Source organism: Pezoporus flaviventris, unplaced genomic scaffold (assembly GCF_033815535.1).
Source record: "Pezoporus flaviventris isolate CSIRO_AGI_PZ_B2104156 unplaced genomic scaffold, CSIRO_AGI_Pfla_v1 ptg000154l, whole genome shotgun sequence".
NCBI classification, from domain to species: Eukaryota; Metazoa; Chordata; class Aves; order Psittaciformes; family Psittacidae; genus Pezoporus; species Pezoporus flaviventris.
This window is the reverse complement of record NW_026892702.1, coordinates 1,609,582-1,625,117: the sequence shown is the minus strand read 5'-3', so window position 1 is coordinate 1,625,117 and position 15,536 is coordinate 1,609,582. Positions and strand designations below refer to the sequence as shown.

General features: G+C 60.1%; 3 protein-coding genes across 3 annotated transcripts; 1 reads left to right on the top strand and 2 right to left on the bottom strand.

Moving 5' to 3' along the window:
• Positions 1-125: 125 nt before the first annotated feature.
• On the top strand, positions 126-8,604 carry BSPRY (B-box and SPRY domain containing). The gene is made up of 6 exons (XM_061479615.1): positions 126-244; positions 669-767; positions 893-1,123; positions 2,673-2,698; positions 3,994-4,118; positions 7,331-8,604. The coding sequence occupies exons 1-6, from the start codon at positions 188-190 to the stop codon at positions 7,855-7,857; spliced, it is 1,065 nt and encodes a 354-aa protein (XP_061335599.1). The 5' UTR covers positions 126-187; the 3' UTR covers positions 7,858-8,604.
• Positions 8,605-9,002: 398 nt separating this feature from the next.
• HDHD3 (haloacid dehalogenase like hydrolase domain containing 3) lies at positions 9,003-10,060 on the bottom strand. The gene has a single exon (XM_061479621.1). The coding sequence runs from the start codon at positions 9,798-9,800 to the stop codon at positions 9,084-9,086; it is 717 nt and encodes a 238-aa protein (XP_061335605.1). The 5' UTR covers positions 9,801-10,060; the 3' UTR covers positions 9,003-9,083.
• Positions 10,061-10,199: 139 nt separating this feature from the next.
• On the bottom strand, positions 10,200-15,502 carry ALAD (aminolevulinate dehydratase). Its single transcript, XM_061479618.1, has 11 exons — positions 15,103-15,502; positions 14,879-14,929; positions 14,076-14,172; positions 13,581-13,716; positions 13,047-13,130; positions 12,745-12,833; positions 12,111-12,166; positions 11,384-11,471; positions 10,714-10,800; positions 10,412-10,541; positions 10,200-10,336 (listed from the first exon to the last, which is right to left on the bottom strand). Exons 1-11 carry the CDS (start codon positions 15,213-15,215, stop codon positions 10,257-10,259), a joined length of 1,011 nt encoding a protein of 336 aa, XP_061335602.1. The 5' UTR covers positions 15,216-15,502; the 3' UTR covers positions 10,200-10,256.
• Positions 15,503-15,536: the final 34 nt, after the last annotated feature.

Here is a 15,536-nt window from a genome sequence, read left to right as displayed (position 1 = left end):
ACCGTGCAGTGCAGTGCCGTACCGTACCGTGCAGTGCAGTGCAGTGCAGTGCAGTACCGTACCGTGCAGTGCAGTGCCGTGCCGTGCCGTACCGGTACCGTACCGGAGCCGTGCCGGGGCGGGGCGGGGCTGTGCGGGAGGCCCGGGCGGGGCCGTCGCCGCCCAGCGGCAGGTGCGGGGCCGCAGGATGGCCCAGCGGGGCCGGGAGCCGCGGCCGCTGGCGGAGCGGGCGACGGAGCTGAGGGTGAGCGGCGGCGGAGACCGAGACCGGGATCGGGATCGGGATCGGGACCGGGACCGGGATCGGGACCGGGACCGGGACCGGGACCGGGACATGGACCCTGCCCCGGGGATGCCTCAGTCTCGGGCCGGGCCCTTTCCTCGGTGCCCAGGGGAGCGCGGGGCGTGCGGGGCTGCCTGGGGTGGGGCGGGTCTGGGTCTGGGGCCGTCCGGGGCGGTCTTGATGTGGTGCGGGACCGTGTGAGGGGTCCCTGTGGGGATGGGGGCTTCCTACAGGTGCCTCCTGGCAGGCTGTGAGCTCGGGGGGTCCCTGTTGAGGTGTGGGGCTGTGAGAGGGAATGAGGGCCGCCTGTGGGGAGCCCGGCAGGGTGCGGTCCATGGGGGGCTATGGGATGGGTCACCCGACGGCCCCCCCTGTTGTGTTCCAGAACAAGATCGTGGACCGGTGCGAGCGGCTCCAGCTGCAGAGCGCTGCCATCGCCCGGCACGTGGACGAGGTGCTGCCGGCCAAGGACCAGGGCGTCCTGGTGAGTCCCGGGGGTGCCTGGGGCCGGGGCTCGGTGCGGGGTGGTTCAGCCGCGGGCAGAGCCGGCAGGAGCCGTCGGTGCTGCTGGCGGGGCTGAGCAGGGCTCGTGTCCCCTGGCCCCGGCAGAGCGCAGCCAGCGTGGCGCGGGAGCGGGTGATCCAGAGGCTGATCTTCGTGGGGAACGCGTGTGAGAACGAGGAGCAGCGGCTGCTGGAGAGGGTGCACGCCGAGGAGGAGCGGGCGCACCAGAGCATCCTGACCCAGCGGCTGCACTGGAGCGAGGCCCTGCAGAAGCTGGCTGCCCTCCGAACCTACCTGGTGGACATGATCACCAGCCTGGATGACCAGGGCCTGGTGGTGAGTACTGCTGCTTGTACCCAGGGCCAGCGCAGCCAGCCCAGCAGTGACCTAAGCTTTTAATGATGGGTCTTAAATACAGTGTTCGGCAGCCTGCTGCACTGATAGCATGGAGGGGAGGCAGAGCCAGACAGGACCTACGTTTGCAGATCTAGCTCAAGGAACCTCCTTCACCTGGTTCCTTAAGCTAGGAACCGGTGGCTCCTCCACCTGGCTCAAGCCCCTGTAGTCCTAGAGCATCGGCTCTGCCCACTGCTGCTTCTGCTTGCAGTGAGGTTCAGAAGTACCCAGGCTCAGGTCTCCCAGCCTGAAGCTTGAAGCTGCCAGCCCTCAGATGCCCTTTGGCTGGACAGCCAGGACAGCTCTGGGTTAATGGAGTCACCAGTTTTCTAGGGCTCTGTTCAGTTCACCCTCGGGAGCACCTGCAGCTCATCCGGAGAGCCTGCCCTGTTGCCTGGCCCATCTCTGCTGGGGATATTTACTGCGCAGAGCAGCCAGTGCTTCCCTTTGCTCAGTTCCTCCTCTGGCTGTTAAATCATCTCGGTTTACTGAGGCAAGTCCTTGGAGGCATGCACCTCCTGCCTTGCTCTCAGCCTCTGCTTGTCGGGTGTAACTCGTGAAGGGGGGGCAGCAGCTCTGCTGGATCCTGTGGGCAGAAGGCAGATGCTGCTCCTGTGGTGGGAATGCAGCTCCAGTCCTGCCACAGCCTCTTGGCTGGTTGGGCTGCGGCCTCACTGGGGAGAGCAGGGGGTGGAAAGCAAGATCCATCCTATGCCTGTGGCAGAGAACAGGGAGACCCTCAGTTTCTCCTTTTGCCATGTAGTGGAGAGAAAGTGGGGCTCACACATTCCCCACCTTGGGATGTTGGTGTTGGTGCTTGCATCTGTCAGGCATCGATATGTGTCATGCTGCAGGGCAGTGAAAGGCACGCAGGGCACCCTGCAGCTCGTATTTGAGCAGGGATCAAATGTTCTCCTAGCACTTTATCAATGGAGCTGTACCCTGCCAGCGGGTGCAGAAACAAGAGGGACTGACCAGGAGGTTGGTTGATTCTTGACTCGGGTCCTCCACAGCTTCACCCCTCACTGACAGCTTTGGGGGGGTGTTTGCTGCAAGCACAGGGTGTTCCTGCAGCGTGCCCTGATGGGATAAGGGACGGGGACCTCAGGGCTGGGGCCCTGATGGGATAAGGGACAGGGGGACCTCAGGGCTGGGGCCCTGATGGGATAAGGGACAGGGGGACCTCAGGGCTGGGGTTCTCATGCTCTGGGCAAGGCAGGGTGCAGTGCATCTGTCAGATGCAGACAGGCTGGTGCCTATCAGAGGGTGTGGAATTAGGGCTGGCTGAGTCCTGAGTCAGGGAGGGGAAAGTGCTGCAGCAGGATAAAATGGGTGCTGGTTCCCCCTGCTCCCCATGGCAAGCACTGAGGAGTGGTTTCTGTGGCTCAGGAGAGAACAGTGCTGCCTGGGTTTGCAGTGCCCAGCCTGGGTTTGGGGTTTTATCTATGGGCATTGCTGCTGTGATGATTCTTTCTCTCCTTGTCCCCAGCATGCGGAACAAGAGATCTTCGAGAGGTTAGTACCTGACTGCTCCCGGTCCTTTCCCTGCTCCAAGCTTGCCTGCACCCCTTGGCTCCCACTGTGAGCAGCATGCCCTTGCTCAGGCAGCTGGTGACACCCCTCTTTCCTCCCTCATGCTGCTCTTGTGGGGTTCAAGGACACACAATAGAGATCCCTCTTGTCTCTGCTTCACATGCTGCTAGAGACAGAGGTGTCTGGCACCTAGAAGCACTGTATGCACAATGTCTTTTTGGATGCACTGGACCTTCTCCAGCTCCCCACAAAATTCCACGGGGCTCACAGGGAGATGGAGCATGCCTGACCCTGGCCTCATGGCAGCAGATGGGATGGTCCATCCCCAGAGCTGGAGTGCTCCATGCCTGGGGTTGCTGCTGGCACCACATTGCCCAGAGCAGCAGCATGCCCAGACCTGTGCTGCCTCCTTCCCTGAGAGGCAGGATGCACTGAGGGGTGAACCAAGGGCTGATGTCAGCATTCCAAGGCCAGGTTGGATGGGGCTTGGAGCAAGCTGCTCTAGTGGAAGGTGTCCCTGCCCGTGGCAGGGGTTGGAGCTGGAGGAGCTTTAAGGTCCCTTCCAACCCAAACCAGGCTGGGATTCTGGGATTTCTAACAGTCATCACCAGTAGCACGGTGCTGCCCTTGCCTGAGAAGGCAGTGTGGTGGCTGCATTTTACAGGCATTGATTTCTGGGGCTGCTACAAGGCTGCTGCCTGGCACTGGCTGGACTTTGCTGCCCAGAGGACTTTCAGGGGTATTTTTGCCTGGACCCTACCTATGGAGAGCAGGAAATGTGCCCCAGCCTGTGCCAGAGCCTTTACTAGCAGCCATGAGTTGTGTGTGCTGCAGGCCATGGGAGCCCAGCATCTCCTGGCTATGCTCTGTGAAATCTGAAGTTGCTCTCGTTGCATCCCCCCTGCTCTGAGCCAGCCTTTGTTGGTGCGGGGCGAATTGACTCTCTCCCAGCAGCCTCTTCATTGTGCTCCTCTTGTACCTGAATGCCTGCTCTCAGATGCTTTTGCTCTGTGTCAGGGATTGAGGAGGCTGTTGGCTCAGGCTGCTGGGATTGTACTTAAAACACTGAAGTCCTTTCAGAAGGGGCTGTAATTGAAGCCAACCGAAACTACCACTTATGATAAGAGCTTGTCTAGGAATTCCTGCTGTAGCTGCTCTGTGCTCCTCTTGCAACTGCTCCAGCTCACATTTCTGCCATAACCTCTGGTGATCTCTATAAACACCTCCCAGCTCTGGTCAATAAGTCATTGTCTTTCAAAATACTTTTCCCTTGCTAGGACAGAGGTGGCGGAGGGAATCTTAGAGCCACAGGAGTCCCTGAAGTTAAACTTTAACCAGACGTGTGTTCAGAGTCCACTGCTGCATCGACTGTGGGCCTCTGCTGTTCTCTGCTGCACCACAGGTCAGTGTCTCCTGCAGGTCCCACACTCCCTGGGCATTCCTGTACACCCATTCACGTTGTGCCCAAAGAAACACCCTGATGCTGCGTCCTGCCCAGCCCCTGCCAGTTGTTTGGAGCCTCCAGCCAGGGAGGCAGCAGTGGTTGGGGAGGGGGGATAGGGGCTGCAAGCAGCTGGTTTTGGCTAGGAGGAGAGCTGGGCTTTGGCAGGATTGTGCCTTGTATCAGCCCTGTGGCTTAGCCCACTTGGTTTCTTTTGCTGTTCCCTGGGTTGCTGTCAGCACTGAAGCTGGTGCTGCTGTAGGAATCTGTCACAGAAGTTCTTCACTGTGTCCAGCGTTGGCCTGCTGGTGATTTTAAGAGGTGAAGTCACCCATGTGGTGTCTGTGAGACACTGACCTGCTGGAGTGAGAAGGGAGGGAATGCAGGAGCTTTCTGATCCTAAGGTGAGGCTGTGGCTCCGCACCCCCGAGGTTTGTTCAGCTCTTGCTGTACAGAGGTTCCATGGGAGGTGTTTGTGCTCTGGGCAGGTTTTACCAGGCTGGTGTTGGCTGTGTTGAGCAGGGATGAGGGTTTGCTTCCGGCTCTGCTCTGCTCCAGTGGCTGGCTGGGAAACGTTTGCTTTTGCTCCCGCTTTCAGGCCAACGTTAGAGCATTTCAATTGCTTCCTTTGTTCCTCAAAGGTGGCACCATCCTTCACAGCCAGAGAACATTTGTCCCGTTTGCTGCCTGGTGAGCCGGCCCGGGGGTGACCTTTCAAAGCTTCTGCATGAACTTCTCATTTTGGCTCATCTCACTTTTGATGCTGGTGAGCAGTTTCCAGTGTTGCCTGTTCCCAGTTTTCCCTGTTTCCAGGTCCTTCTCAAAGGTGTGCACTTCTGGCTTTCATTGCTCTTGTGGTTTTGTGTGTTAGCTTCAGGACCAAACACCATCATCATTCATTTCTTCTATTGCAAACCATGGTCTAGCTCTTCCTTTGGGATTAATTTCCCTCTTGGTGTCTGAGTGCTGGCAGTTGTGCAGACTCTTGTGCTTGGAACATCTCGAGTCAAGCAGGAAACCTTTCAGTGATTCTCTTTGTTTTCACAGGTTTTTATTGTTGGATTCCTCTCCCCATAGCCTCCCTATGAAATGGAATGGCTCTCAGGCATTCGGCTTTTGTAGTGGTGCACTTCACACACAGTTCATTGTTTGGCTTTAGTTGGGTGCGTTTTTGTCTGTTGTTGCGTTTGATGTGCCATTACTGCATGCCGAGGATGCCTGCCATACCCTTGCATACCTCATTAGTCCGTAGTGCACCCAGGACCTAGCCTTAGAGATTAACTGTGGTGGTCCTAGCTTTCTTCCAGAGACAGTAATGTTGTGTTTCACATGGTGGTCCCTCCTTCCAGAGACAGCTGAACAGGCATCAGTCTTGGTTTTTTGCTTGGAAAGTCCTGGCCTCTAGGGCTTGTGCTGTAGCCTCTCAAAAACCTGCAGGCCAGCAGGAAACAGCCTTCACTTCACACTCAAAAATAAACACGATTCCTTTGATGTCTTCACTTGGCATCCAGGCTTCTGTGTTGCTTAGGTTTGGGGTTCACAAAGGCCTGCAGGGACAGGCCAAGGGGAATGGCTTTAACCTGCCAGAGGGGAGACTGAGCTGAGCTCTTAGGAAGAAGCTCTTCCCTGTGAGGGTGCTGAGGCGCTGGCACAGGGTGCCCAGAGAAGCTGTGGCTGCCCCATCCCTGGCAGTGTTCAAGGCCAGGTTGGACACAGGGGCTTGGAGCAAGCTGCTCTAGTGGAAGGTGGTCCCTTCCAACCCAAACCAGGCTGGGATTCTGTGATATGGTACAGCTCTTGCTGGCAAATGACTCACCTGCTCCAGCCTTGTTTCCTTGGCAGTTTAAGACATAAAATGGGTGCAGTGAGGGCAGAGGAAGGCAGGGCAAGGAGGGGCACCCACAGGTAGAAACTCTGTCCCCTGGGAGCGGGTGAGTCAGGTGGGCATTGGCCTCATCTCTTGGATTTACAGAGGTGGGAGACACTTGTGTAGTTATTCAGGACTCACACACGGTCTGCTGAGGGGTTTCATGCAGGGTGAGCAGTGCTGGGTGCTCTCACCCATGGGTTTGCAGTGGTGCAGAGCCCTGGTGGGTGCCAGTGTCCTGCAGCCAGCCTGGCTCTCGCCCTGTGCTGCAGCTCACTGGGTTTGTGCTGTGGTGCAAGGGCAGCGCCTTCATTCACAGCAAAACCAAATCACGGTCGTGCTTGTCTCTAATGCCCGGTGCTTCCTCCCTCCACTGTTCCCAGCATGCTCGGTTCACAAATAACTTGGGCTTTATAGGAGGCAAGGGATTTCCCTGCCCAGCCCTCTCCATTCCTCCTCGTTCCTGTATTTCCAGCTCTGCAGGATTTCTGCAAAGAGCCCTCCCTCCTTGGGGCAGGCTCCTGACTCACCCGGGCTAGGGGAGAAGTCAGGTCCTGCGCACCCACAGCGGGGGTGGGAAGGGACATGGGAGCTGAGGTTTGGGTCGCTCCCAAAAGTGGGATGAGCCAAACCTGTGGAGTTCTGATCTGTGGGGATCTGGGCATGGGACAGAGTAAGATGAGCAGTGTTTGTTCAGCCTGGAGAAAAGAAGGCTCTGGGCAGACCTTAGAGCAGCTCCAGTGCCTAAAGGGGCTACAGGAAACCTGGAGAGGGGCTTTGGACAAGGGCAAGTAGTGATAAGACAATGTGGGATTCAAACTGAAAAGGCTGATTTAGATCAGACATTAGGAAGAAATCACTTATTGTGAGGATGCTGAGGCGCTGGCACAGGGTGCCCAGAGAAGCTGTGGCTGCCCCATCCCTGGCAGTGTTCAAGGCCAGGTTGGACACAGGGGCTTGGAGCAAGCTGCTCTAGTGGAAGGTGTCCCTGCCTGTGGCAGGGGTTGGAGCTGGAGGAGTTTTAAGGTCCCTTCAGCCCAAACCACTCTGATTCTGTGATCTCTGACTCGGTAGCACTTGTAGTGCAAGGAGGGAGAGGTGACAGGTAAAGTCTGGGCTTTGTTGAGTCTGCTTCGAGAGGGGCAGCTGTCCTGGCCCCGTGTCACCCCGGGGGGACAGATGGGTTTCTCAGGAATGATGTGCGAGGGGAGGTTGGTTGTGATTGTGTTTCTGAGGGCCGGGACTTCTTCAGGTGGTTCAGGTGGTGGCCACCGAGCCGGTGCTCACAGTGTGGCTCCTCTTGCAGGCTCACAGGAGATTCACATCGATGAGAAAACACTCAGCCCCCACCTCAGCCTGTCGGAGGACAAGAAAACGCTGACCTTCAGCCCCAAGAAAGCAAAGGTGGACTTGGACAGCCCTGAGCGGTTTGACCACTGGCCCAACGCTTTGGCTACTGCAGGTTTCCAGTCGGGAGTCTGTGCATGGAGGATCAGCGTGGACAAGAGCTGTGCCTACAAGCTGGGGGTTTGCTACAGCTCCCTGCCACGGAAGGGCTCTGCCAACGAAGCCCGCCTGGGCTTCAACGCTGCCTCCTGGGTCTTCTCGCGCTACGACAGGGAGTTCAGGTTCCTGCACGCCGGGCGCCTGCAGGCTGTGGAGCTGCTCAAGGCTCCGGCAGAGATCGGGGTCCTGCTTGACTTGGCAGGAGGGGAGGTGTTCTTTTACGACCCCGATTCCTGCACCATCCTCTTCTCCCATAGGGAGACCTTCACAGAGCCTCTGTACCCTGTCTTCGCTGTGGCACACGAGAGCATCTCGCTTGTCCAGTGAGCGCAGCATTGTGCTCACTGAGGGGGTGAATACAATTGTATGTACAGTGACTGTATATGCACTATACAGTACCTTTGTGGGGAAAAAGACCACACAGGACCTGCCTTCAGACTACATGTTTTCTCCATGTGTTTGACAGCAGCTTTTCCCTCCTCGGGGAGGATCACCCACCCTGTCTGCCAGGGCAAGGGGTCAGGGTGATGCCTGGCTCTTTGTTCTGTTATTTAATTCCTCTCTGACCAAAGGCAGCTCCCCGCCTGATGGTGGGCTTCATAAAGGAGAAATAGGGAATGTTTCCTGCTTGACTTGACAGCTCTGGACATGTGTTTGGAGGAACAGAAGGGAGGAGGAACATGGAAAGGGACATCAGTGGGACCCAGCTGGTGACATGCTTTGGGAGGAGCAGGGACAGGGCAGGGGGCTGTCACCTGTGCGGACCTATGCCACGGCAGGGGCACCCCAAGGGGCTGTGGTCCATGGAGGAGCCCATGTCAGGGAGGAAGCAGCAAGGAGAGCACAAACCCCACCTGAGCTGCTCCTTACCTTGCCAACAGTTTGAGGGTTCAGTGTAATGTGGCAAAACCCCAGGGAGCTGATATTAGGCCCGGAGGAAGGAGAGGTGCTGGGCTGAAGTTGAGCCAAGGGAGAAGGGTAGGAAAGGTGCTTCCCTGTATGAAATTTGACATCTTTATTACTCAGTGCCCAAATTGGTACAGTTTAATTGGCAGTACATTAAATGAAGTGAAATTGCCCAACTTCTGTTTTGCTGGCAGCAGGAGGCCCACAGCCACTGTTGGGAAGAGGGTGGCGGGGGTGGTGAGGTGGTCAGTCTGGGGTACACTGAGGTGATCAGGACTGCGTGTGGGTGCCCTGCATGGACAGACAACCTGTGACAGACCAACCCGGGGCTGCTGGAGCCTCTCCCCAGTGTGACTGCGAAGGCATAAACCTCAAAGGCTGCTTCCATCCCTCCTGCCAGAAGGAGCCTGTGGAACGCAGCTTGACCCAGGCCCCGGCTGTGAGGCACAGATACCACCGCTCACCTTGCCCAGTGTTTGAGAGCTATAAAAGCAGCAGCAGCAGCAATGCTTAGTGTCAGGTACGCTTTATTGCAGGACCCCTCTCCCGTCCACAGGCAGCACTGCTCCCTGCCCAACCAGCAGCAAGAAACCCCACGCTGGGGCCAGTTCACGGCTCAGCAGCACCGGCTCTTCCCCTGCACTCAGCTACTCCTTCTCAACCAGAGCCAGGAGGTGGCTCAGCGCGGGCAGGACGTGCTCGGGAGGCACCTCCGGCTCCTCGCCCTGCCCCGCAGCCCGGAGCAGGAAGCTGTGCATGCCCACGGCCCGCGCTGCCCTGTAGTCCCGGCTGTAGTCATCCCCGACGTGAGCTGCCTGCCGGGGCAAGACCCCGCCGAGCCGCAGCGCCTGCTCGAAGATCCTCGCGTCCGGCTTGGCGCAGCCCGCGGCTTCGGACGTGAGCACGAAGTCGAAGTGGTGCCGCAGCTCGCACTGGCAGAGGATGCTTTCCAGCCGGTTGTCGAAGTTAGACACGACCCCCATGCGGAAGCCGCGCCGGCAGCACTGGCTCAGGGTCTCGCTGGCGCCCGGCAGCGGCTCCCAGTTGCGGGCGCTGCAGTAGTCGCGGTAGAGCTTCTCGGCCATGGCCGTGAGGACGCTCTCGTCCTGCACGCCCGAGAGCCTGAAGGTCTGTTTGACGACATCGACCCACCACTGCCGGGAGCTCAGCCCCCGGCCCTGCCCGTAGTTGGGGAAGCGCCGGCCCTGGGCCCCGTACGCCTCCCGGAAGGAGCGGCTGAGCGCCTCCGGCTGCACCCGCACGCCGTGAGCCCGGGCCTCGGCCGCGTAGCTGTGCCCCAGGGGCTGCCGCAGTCGCAGTAGCGTGTCCTTCACGTCCCACGTCAGCAAGCGGAGCCGCAGCATGGCCTCAGCGCAGCTCGGCGCAGCGGGAGACCCGGGGCAACGGGGAGGGCAGAGCCGGGGGCGGTGCAGGCTCACGCCGGTCACTGTCGCAGGAGTGCGGGAACCGGCCCCTGGCCCGCATCACACCCGCGTCCCTCGGGAGGGCTCAGGGTCACGGACACTGCCGGGGGGGGCCGCCCCGCTCGCAGGCCCGCGGTGCAAGGTGTCCCAGGGCGGGCCCTGAACGCCCCACACCGTGGGTGCCGCAGCGGGGCCGGGTGCGAGGGCTCCGCGGGGCTGTACCGGGGCTGGGTGCGAGGGCTCCGCGGGGCCGTACCGGAGCTGGGCAGGGGAGGAGCGGGGCGGCCGCGACTGCCCGCAAGGGCCCAGGCGCCACCGGGACCCAGCGGCAGCCCCCGTCCCGCACCCACCTCTGCCGCGGAAGCGCCGCTGCCCGCCCCGGAAGCTCGGCCCGGCTCAGGCCCGCCCCGCCGCCGCCTCCTCCCGCAGCCAGCGCAGCAGCTGCGGGGTGAAGTAGGTGATGATGGCGTCGGCTCCTGCGGAGAGAGCGGGCGGGTGGAGCGGCCCCGCGGCGGCAGCGGCCCGGGCCCGGGGCGGGGGCTCTGTCTCACCTGCGCGCCTGAAGGCCGTGACCGCCTCCCGGACCGCGGCCTCCAGGGTGAAGGCACCGGCCTGGGCCCCGTGCCACAGCATGGCGAACTCCCCCGAGACGTGGTACACGGCCAGCGGGTGCGTGGGGTGCTGCGGGGAGCGGCGGGCTCAGGCCTCGTGTCCGCTGCCCCCCCCTCACACGGCAGCACCAGCCCCAACCCCAACGTGAGGCCCGCAGTGACAGGTCCCAACCGGCCCTCCCCACCGCACACCTTCACCCCCCTGGGGACACCCAGCGCCCTCCCCGGCTGCGGGAGCTTACTCGAGCCTTGACGTCCCTCACAAGGTCCAGGTAGGGCATCCCCGGCTTCACCATCAGCATGTCGGCTCCCTCCCGCACGTCCCGGTCCTGTGAGGGGAACGCACAACCCCAGCAGCTCGGGTACAAGAACGTTCCAGCAGGTCCATGCTTTCACCCACAAGAGCCCACAGAGGGGCTGTGATGGGGGAGGCAAAGCTTCCTCCCCCTCCCTGCCAGACACCCGGTGCTGGGGGAGGCAATGGCTCTGTGGCTCTGTTCCACCCCTGGCAGTGTTCAAGGCCAGGTTGGACACAGGGGCTTGGAGCAAGCTGCTCTAGTGGAAGGTGTCCCTGCCCGTGGCAGGGGTTGGAGCTGGATGAGCCTTAAGGTCCCTTCCAACACAGACCAGGCTGGGATCCATGACCCAACAGCCCAAGCCACAGCAGGGTATGGGATCACCAACTCCACAGCTCCCAGCCCAGTCCTCGGGCCTGCGCTGGGCACCAGCTCTGCAGGCTGATGGGCCTCATTTAACTTGCTTGTTGAAGGGGAAGACCCGTGGCCATTTTGCTGCCTCCTGCTCCCTTTTGACTCCTGACCTTGCTCTCCCCAAGCCCTGCTGAGGAATTGTCACCCCACAGGAGGGTGTTCTGGTCCCCACAGCCCCAGCCCCGCTCACCCCCTCACTCACCACAGCACGCATGGCCAGGCCCCTGGCGCCCGGCGGCAGCTGGTAGCATCGCCTGTCCCCAAAGGCAGGTTTGGATAGAGCAGCATCCCTGGTGAGAGGCGAGGCAGGGCAGGGGATGAAGGACCAGCACTGCTCCCCCTGCCTCCCACCTCATACAGCTTCAGAAACATGACCACAGACCAGGACAATCACCTGAGGGGTGTCTCCTGACGCACCTTTGTGCCCCAGGATCACTTGGGGAGGTACAACAGGCCAGGCTGAGCTGTGCTTCAGCACCCACTGCCCTCCCCATGCCCAGATGGGGTGAAATCGTGTCAGATGTTTTCCTTTTGCTCTTTTCCAAGGCAGGTTCCTCAGGGATGCCCCACCAGGGTCAGGCTGTTCTTGGGACAAGGTCTACCAGCTGACCAAGCTGAGCTTGTCCCTGAAGCCACCCTTTGGGGCAACACCAGCTCCTGTAACTGCCCTCCTCACTGCTTCTGGCAGCTCCCTATGTACCTGCATTGCCACCAATGCCCTGGACAAGCAAGTGACCAAGGTGGTCTCTGTCCCACCCCGATCTTCCCCCCAGGCTGCCTCTCCTGGGCAAGGTACATTTATCACCCTTTCCCATTGGGAAGCAGGAGGAGTGTGCTCCAAAGTGACCAGAATGGTCCCAGGCTCTGACCAAGCCCTCTTCCCAAACAACTGCCTGGGAATGCAGCTCCCGGCTGAGGGACAGACCCACCTGAAGGGACCGTAGAAGCACGAAGCAAACTTGGCGCTGTAGCTCATCACCGAGACCTGCAGAGGAGAGCGGAGCTGTGAGGGCCAGAAGGAGGGTGCTGCATCCCAGCAACAGGGCAGAAGCGATTCCCTCCCATGGCTGATCTGTAACACATCCACCTTTCCATGCCAGAGCCCTGGCACCTCAGCGTCCCCACATCCAGTCAAGGACATTCCCCTCCTGTGCTCACATGGAATGCCTGTGGCACATGGAATAACAGAGTGGTTTGGGTTGGAAGGGACCTTAAAGCTCCTCCAGCTCCAACCCCTGCCACGGGCAGGGACACCTTCCACTAGAGCAGCTTGCTCCAAGCCCCTGTGTCCAACCTGGCCTTGAACACTGCCAGGGATGGGGCAGCCACAGCTTCTCTGGGCACCCTGTGCCAGCGCCTCAGCACCCTCCCAGGGAAGAGCTTCTGCCTAAGAGCTCATCTCAGTCTCCCCTCTGGCAGGTTAAAGCCATTCGCCTTGGCCTGTCCCTACATCCTGGGCAAGGCAGGGGTTTGCTTCCCCCACTGCTCTCCCAGGTCCCGTGGTGGCACAGGCTCCCTGTGATCATCACTCCTGCCTCTGGCTCATGCAGATCCTGAGCTCACCTTGTTGCCCAGGTCATTGGAGATCAGCGCTGCCTTCATGGCTGCAATGCGCCCGTCCATCATATCTGAGGGGGCAACGATGTGGCAGCCTGCAGGGAAACAGACACAGGAGTGCCTGAGGCTTTGGCTTTGCCTGTACAAGGAGCAGGAGACCCCAGTGCTGAGGGGGTCCCGGCTGCCTGCAGCTCCCCCATCTTGGAACAAATCCTTCCCAGCTGGAGCCAGGCCCCGTTTGCTTTGTGTCCAGCTGAAAGGGAGAGGGGACAGGTCTGAGCCTGGGTACCGCTGCGGGGGACCCTCACCTGCTTTGGCATAGGCCAGCGCCACTTGTGCCAGGCGCTGGCAGCTCAGCTCGTTCTGGATGGTGCCGTCCTCGCGCAGGATGCCTGCGAGACAAAGCCGGGTTACACAGGGGCTGGACGGGCCCTCCTGCCTCCATCTCTAGGGAAGGAGATGGCTCTGGGGACAAGCTATGAGGATATTCAGAGCAACAGCAGGGAGTGTGTCAAGGGAGATGGATAAGGACCAGGAGACCAACAACCACGAGTGCTCTGGGGAAGGGAAGATGGAGATGGAGGACACAGATGGGTGCTCAGACAGACTCAGATGGCCAGAGTGGCTGCCTCAAGCAGCCGTGCCTCCCACCCTGCTGTCAACACCTAGGAGATGTCTCCCAGGCTCAACTGCACCAGTACTGGGAGCCAAGTCCTGGTGCAGGGGCTGGTCAGACCTCACTAGCACACGGAGCTCCTCAGGAGGAAATGACTCCCCCCCCGAGATTGCCAGTGCCAGGATAATGCCTGAGGAGCAGCGCAGGACCCAGGCTGTGTGCTCACCGCAGTGCCCATGGGAGGTGTAAGGGCACAAGCAGACATCGCAGGCAATCAGCAGCTCTGGGAAGGTGGAGCGGATCTTCTTGATGGCCTGGATGGCAGGAGTGTCCTCTGCATCAGCAGCAGAGCCCTCCTCATCCTGTGAGGACAGAAATGCCTCAGCATGCGCAGCCCAGGGCTTCCCACCCACTCCTCCATGGCAGAGGCTCTGCCCAGGGACCCATTTCTGAACCCTGAGACCCTGTTACACCGGGCAGTGTGAGCACCAGCCACAGAAAAGGGTGATGGAGTTGGGCCTCTGAGCAGCCAGTGCAGGTCTCAAGCCCACCTGCAAGAGCTTTCACTACAGTCTCCCATCCCCATCCTGCTCTACTGGGTGAGGTGCAAGCAAGGCCAGAGACCCTGAGCTACTCCTCTTTGATCAGCAGAACCTCCCTGGCCCCACTCTGCCCTCCCACACCCCTGTGGTTACCCCCTGCCACCACCCTGCACACTGACCTTGTGGACCTTGCTGGGCACCCCGAAGATGAGCACACACTTCAGACCGTCCTCAACGAGGGGACGCAGCATCCCCTCCAGCTTGTTGACTCCATACCTGAGAAGAGCAAAGGGAACGGGCTGCCAGGCACCTGCTCCATGGGTGAGCTGGTTGTGCCTTGGGTGCTGGACCGGGAGCGACCCAGCATCCACAGCAAGCAGCAGCTGGAGATACAGGGGACACGTTGCCTGAACACTGTGAGGAACAACCCAGGACCTTATCTGGGAGTACAGTAACATTATCTACCCTGCATGGACACTCTCTGCTCTGAAAGGCCAAGCATGCCCTGTCCTTGGACCCCTTATTGTGGTGTCCCTGTGGCAGATCCAGCCCACCTCCCCATAGGAACACCTCCTGGGGGCTCTGTGACCACAACCCTGCTGATGCAGCAGTAGATGAAGACAGGAGCTGCCAGTCCAGCAGGATCTAGTGCAGGACCAGAGCCCATGTCCTTGCACAGGTTTTCCAGCTGCTGCTGGAAACCCCATTTCCAACTTCCCTGCATGCTGAGCCCATGTGCGAGTGCTCTGGGACATCGTGGGAGCCTGGCACTATCCCTGCCAGTACTGGTACTTTCCCAGCACTCCAATATGATGGATGAGTGCTCCTGCCCTGCCTGATGCTGAGGGTCCCCAAGGCAGGGACCACAGAGGGTTGGAAGCATCGCTCCTGGCTCATGCTCATCTCAGGCCATGCATCAACCCTGCTTTGGCATGGAGCACGGCAGTGACTCTCATGCAGCTCAGCAGGGCTGGACTCTTACCTGGCTTGTCCAGGGAGGCTGGGGATCGGCTCCACTGCATCAGGGCTGTCACTGCAGGAGGTGGATGGGACAGAGACATGAAGACTCGGTGTGAGGATTTGACCCCCATCCCAGGCTTGACCGCTCCATGGGGAACCTGAACCTATCTAAGAGCTCAGGGAGCACCTAAACCGGTCACCCTGAGTGTGGTCCATCCCTAACCCAGAGAGCCAGGGCTCACTCACGTGACAAAAATGGGGTAGATGAGGTTGGAGGCATCGAAGGTGGTGGTTGTACACTGCCAGGAGCGCAGCACAGGGTGGAAGTAGCCGCTGTGGAGAAGGGAATCTGCCTGCATCGTGGATGCTGTGGAAGGAGGCTCTGAAACACCAGAAGCCAGCAGGTTGGTCACCGGTGGTGCCCTGGGAAGCTGCTACTGTTGGTGCATGTGAGGAGGGGGCTCAGATCCAGGCAGCCATGGCAGGACCATCCCTGTCCCTCACTGGGCACACACAGAGAGCACGAGCTGCATCCCAGCCAGCTCCATCCCAGCCCTGCTGGTGGGTGCTGCAGGACCCCCAGCAGCAGTCACATGAACAGGGATGATGCTGATTCCTCCCCATGAAACCCCCTAGTTCTGTGTATGAAACCACCAGTTCACAACCACCAGTGTCCCCCC

Excerpts from the sequence above, each read along its gene's own strand:
- BSPRY (XM_061479615.1), top strand. The coding sequence starts at position 188 with ATGGCCCAGCGGGGCCGGGAGCCGCGGCCGCTGGCGGAGCGGGCGACG. Across the intron at positions 1,124-2,672 it reads TGGATGACCAGGGCCTGGTG|CATGCGGAACAAGAGATCTT; the intron begins GTGAGTACTGCT and ends CCTTGTCCCCAG. Across the intron at positions 4,119-7,330 it reads TGTTCTCTGCTGCACCACAG|GCTCACAGGAGATTCACATC; the intron begins GTCAGTGTCTCC and ends CTCCTCTTGCAG.
- HDHD3 (XM_061479621.1), bottom strand. The coding sequence starts at position 9,800 with ATGCTGCGGCTCCGCTTGCTGACGTGGGACGTGAAGGACACGCTACTG.
- ALAD (XM_061479618.1), bottom strand. The coding sequence starts at position 15,215 with ATGCAGGCAGATTCCCTTCTCCACAGCGGCTACTTCCACCCTGTGCTG. Across the intron at positions 12,167-12,744 it reads CCAATGACCTGGGCAACAAG|GTCTCGGTGATGAGCTACAG; the intron begins GTGAGCTCAGGA and ends TCTCCTCTGCAG. Across the intron at positions 11,472-12,110 it reads TGCTTCTACGGTCCCTTCAG|GGATGCTGCTCTATCCAAAC; the intron begins GTGGGTCTGTCC and ends GCCTCTCACCAG.